Source organism: Clupea harengus, chromosome 19 (genome assembly GCF_900700415.2).
Source record: "Clupea harengus chromosome 19, Ch_v2.0.2, whole genome shotgun sequence".
In the NCBI taxonomy this organism is placed as follows: Eukaryota; Metazoa; Chordata; class Actinopteri; order Clupeiformes; family Clupeidae; genus Clupea; species Clupea harengus.
In genome coordinates this window covers 9460004-9462503 of record NC_045170.1, presented here as the reverse complement: position 1 = coordinate 9462503, position 2500 = coordinate 9460004, and the positions used below count along the sequence as shown (strand labels likewise).

The 2500-nt window shown below is 49.9% G+C and overlaps 1 protein-coding gene across 9 annotated transcripts in view; it reads right to left on the bottom strand.

Moving 5' to 3' along the window:
* LOC105904926 (cytoplasmic dynein 1 intermediate chain 1) overlaps positions 1-2500 on the bottom strand; it is a 70709-nt gene that overhangs the window by 18087 nt on the left and 50122 nt on the right. For all 9 annotated transcript variants that reach the window (XM_031585694.2, XM_031585695.2, XM_031585698.2 and 6 more), the window contains one exon: positions 1171-1284. In XM_031585694.2, the coding sequence (XP_031441554.1) occupies positions 1171-1284 (114 nt within the window). The remainder of the gene's footprint in view (positions 1-1170; positions 1285-2500) is intronic.

The following is a 2500-nucleotide window of genomic DNA, read 5'->3' as shown; positions in this document are numbered from 1 at the left end:
AATAAAACATACAAATTTTCAAAATATTTCCAACCTGACTTTGCACCAATTCGGTAGAATGGCCCATATAAGTCTGTATAATACCCAGTGTGCCCAGGTGTCCAGGCCTACTGACACAGGGTTGGGCTGGCTGACTACTGACACAGGGTTGGGCTGGCTGACTACTGACACACTGACATTTGTAAAAATATCTTACTGTTTATCAGGTGGAATTAATTAGTGTGAATATGTGTTACTGGATTTACTAGGAGAGAGAGGATAAGACGTTATGTGTGGACAAGGACAAGACCTAATGACATGCTCAACCCTTTTAAAAAGATCAGAAAAGTACTCCAACTCAGACTCCAACTGAAATACATCTGTCCAGGAATGTCTGAACTGCTGCTGGGATAGTGTGTCTGTGTTTGTATCTATGTGCGTGTGTGTGTGTGTTTGTATCTATGTGCGTGTGTGTGTGTGTGTTTGTATCTATGTGCATGTGTGTGTGTGTGTTTGTATCTATGTGCGTGTGTGTGTGTGTGTTTGTATCTATGTGTGTGAGTGACACAGGGTTGGGCTGGCTACTGACACAGGGTTGGGCTGACTACTGACACAGGGTTGGGCTGGCTGACTACTGACACAGGGTTGGGCTGGCTGGCTACTGACACAGGGTTGGGCTGGCTACTGACACAGGGTTGGGCTGGCTACTGACACAGGGTTGGGCTGGCTGACTATGACTACTGACACAGGGTTGGGCTGGCTGACTATGACTACTGACACAGGGTTGGGCTGGCTACTGACACAGGGTTGGGCTGGCTGACTATGACTACTGACACAGGGTTGGGCTGGCTGGAGGTCTGAGCTCCAGCAGAGGAGGGGCATGGTGGAACTCGCCAGGTGAGATGACTGGTCTGAATGGGGAGGTGTGTGTGTGTGTGTTTGTGGGGTGGGGGACATAATTGAGATGAGTGGTCTGAGTGGGGGGGTGGGGGGGTCAGGTCCACTGGTATAAAACACCAAGCCCTCCAGAGCCTCATATGCTCCTCATTCTGACAGATATATGCCAGTGATCAGAAAGGGAGGGAAGTGGATTCAGACCCGACCCGTGCGTGTGTGTGTGTGTGTGTGTGTGTGTGTGTGTGTGTGTGTGTGTGTGTGTGTGTGTGTGTGTGTGTGTGTGTGTGTGTGTACCTGTGGCTGGGACAGCATGTCCAGGCTCCAGGAGCACATCTTGCCGTCCGTGGAGACGGTGATGAGGTTGTTGGCGTTCTGCGTGCCCACCACGTTCACACAGTAGACCGGGTGCTGGGAGGAAGGAACAGCAGGAGCAAAAGCAGAACAGGAACAAGAACAGGAAACACCTTTTTATTTCAGTTTGCTTTGGACAATCCTGCCAGATCGGCTATACACCACCGTAGTAAGCGGCCCATTAAACACCATGCCAATACATTACTAATGCATTCATTTCCCATGTCTGCACAGGAGGTAGTTGGTGCAAAGTTAACTGCAACCATATTGTGTGTGTGTGTGGGGCTGTACACACACACACAGACACACACACACACACACACACTTACACATTTATGTACAACCTTGGTCCAAAATGAGTGATATACGTGTGTGTGGGGGACATTTGTAAAAATATCTTACTGTTTATCAGGTGGAATTAATTAGTGTGAATATGTGTTACTGGATTTACTAGGAGAGAGAGGATAAGACGTTATGTGTGGACAAGGACAAGACCTAATGACATGCTCAACCCTTTTAAAAAGATCAGAAAATTGTTGGATGCACACACATACCTATGCACACACATACCTACATGTGTGTGTGTATGTGTGTGAATGTGTTGGATGCACACACATACCTACATACATGTGTGTGTGTGTGTGTGTGTGTGTGTGTGTGTGTGTGTGTATGTATGTGTGTGTGTGTGTGTTGGATGCACACACACATACCTCCTCCCCTCCATGACTGCCCCTGCTGCTCAGAGACAATAGGCAGCCTGTGCATGGTGATGAGCTGGGCGTTGAGGCAGCAGCAGCAGCCCCTGACTTACTTAAGCGGGGCTCCGGCGTCTGGCCGCGGAGCGAATACAGGGGACTGTGTGAATGCGCTCGGGCCTGATTGCCAGCACATTGATTTGTTGTTTGCGGCCCACAAAGGCGTCTTTCAGAGCGCCGACGACGGCTCGGATGAGACGGCACTCTCTCATTATTGGGGGCACGGGAGTGGAAACCGTCAGCATGTATGGCATCCAGGGGTCGACTGTCTGTGTGTGTGTGTGTGTATGTGTGTGTGTGTGTGTGTGTGTGTGTGTGTGTGTGTGTGTGTGAGCAGGTGGAGGTGTGTGTGGGTGGCTGGCTGGCTGGGTCAGAGTGGGCAAGTGTGTTTTTGGGGATGGGGTGATGTGAGGTAAGGTAGGGATATGTGTGTGTGTGTGTGTGTGTGTGCGTGTGTTCTGTATGAACAAATGGACGGAGGAGCCAACTGGACTGGACAGCGTTACACCTGGTTGAGG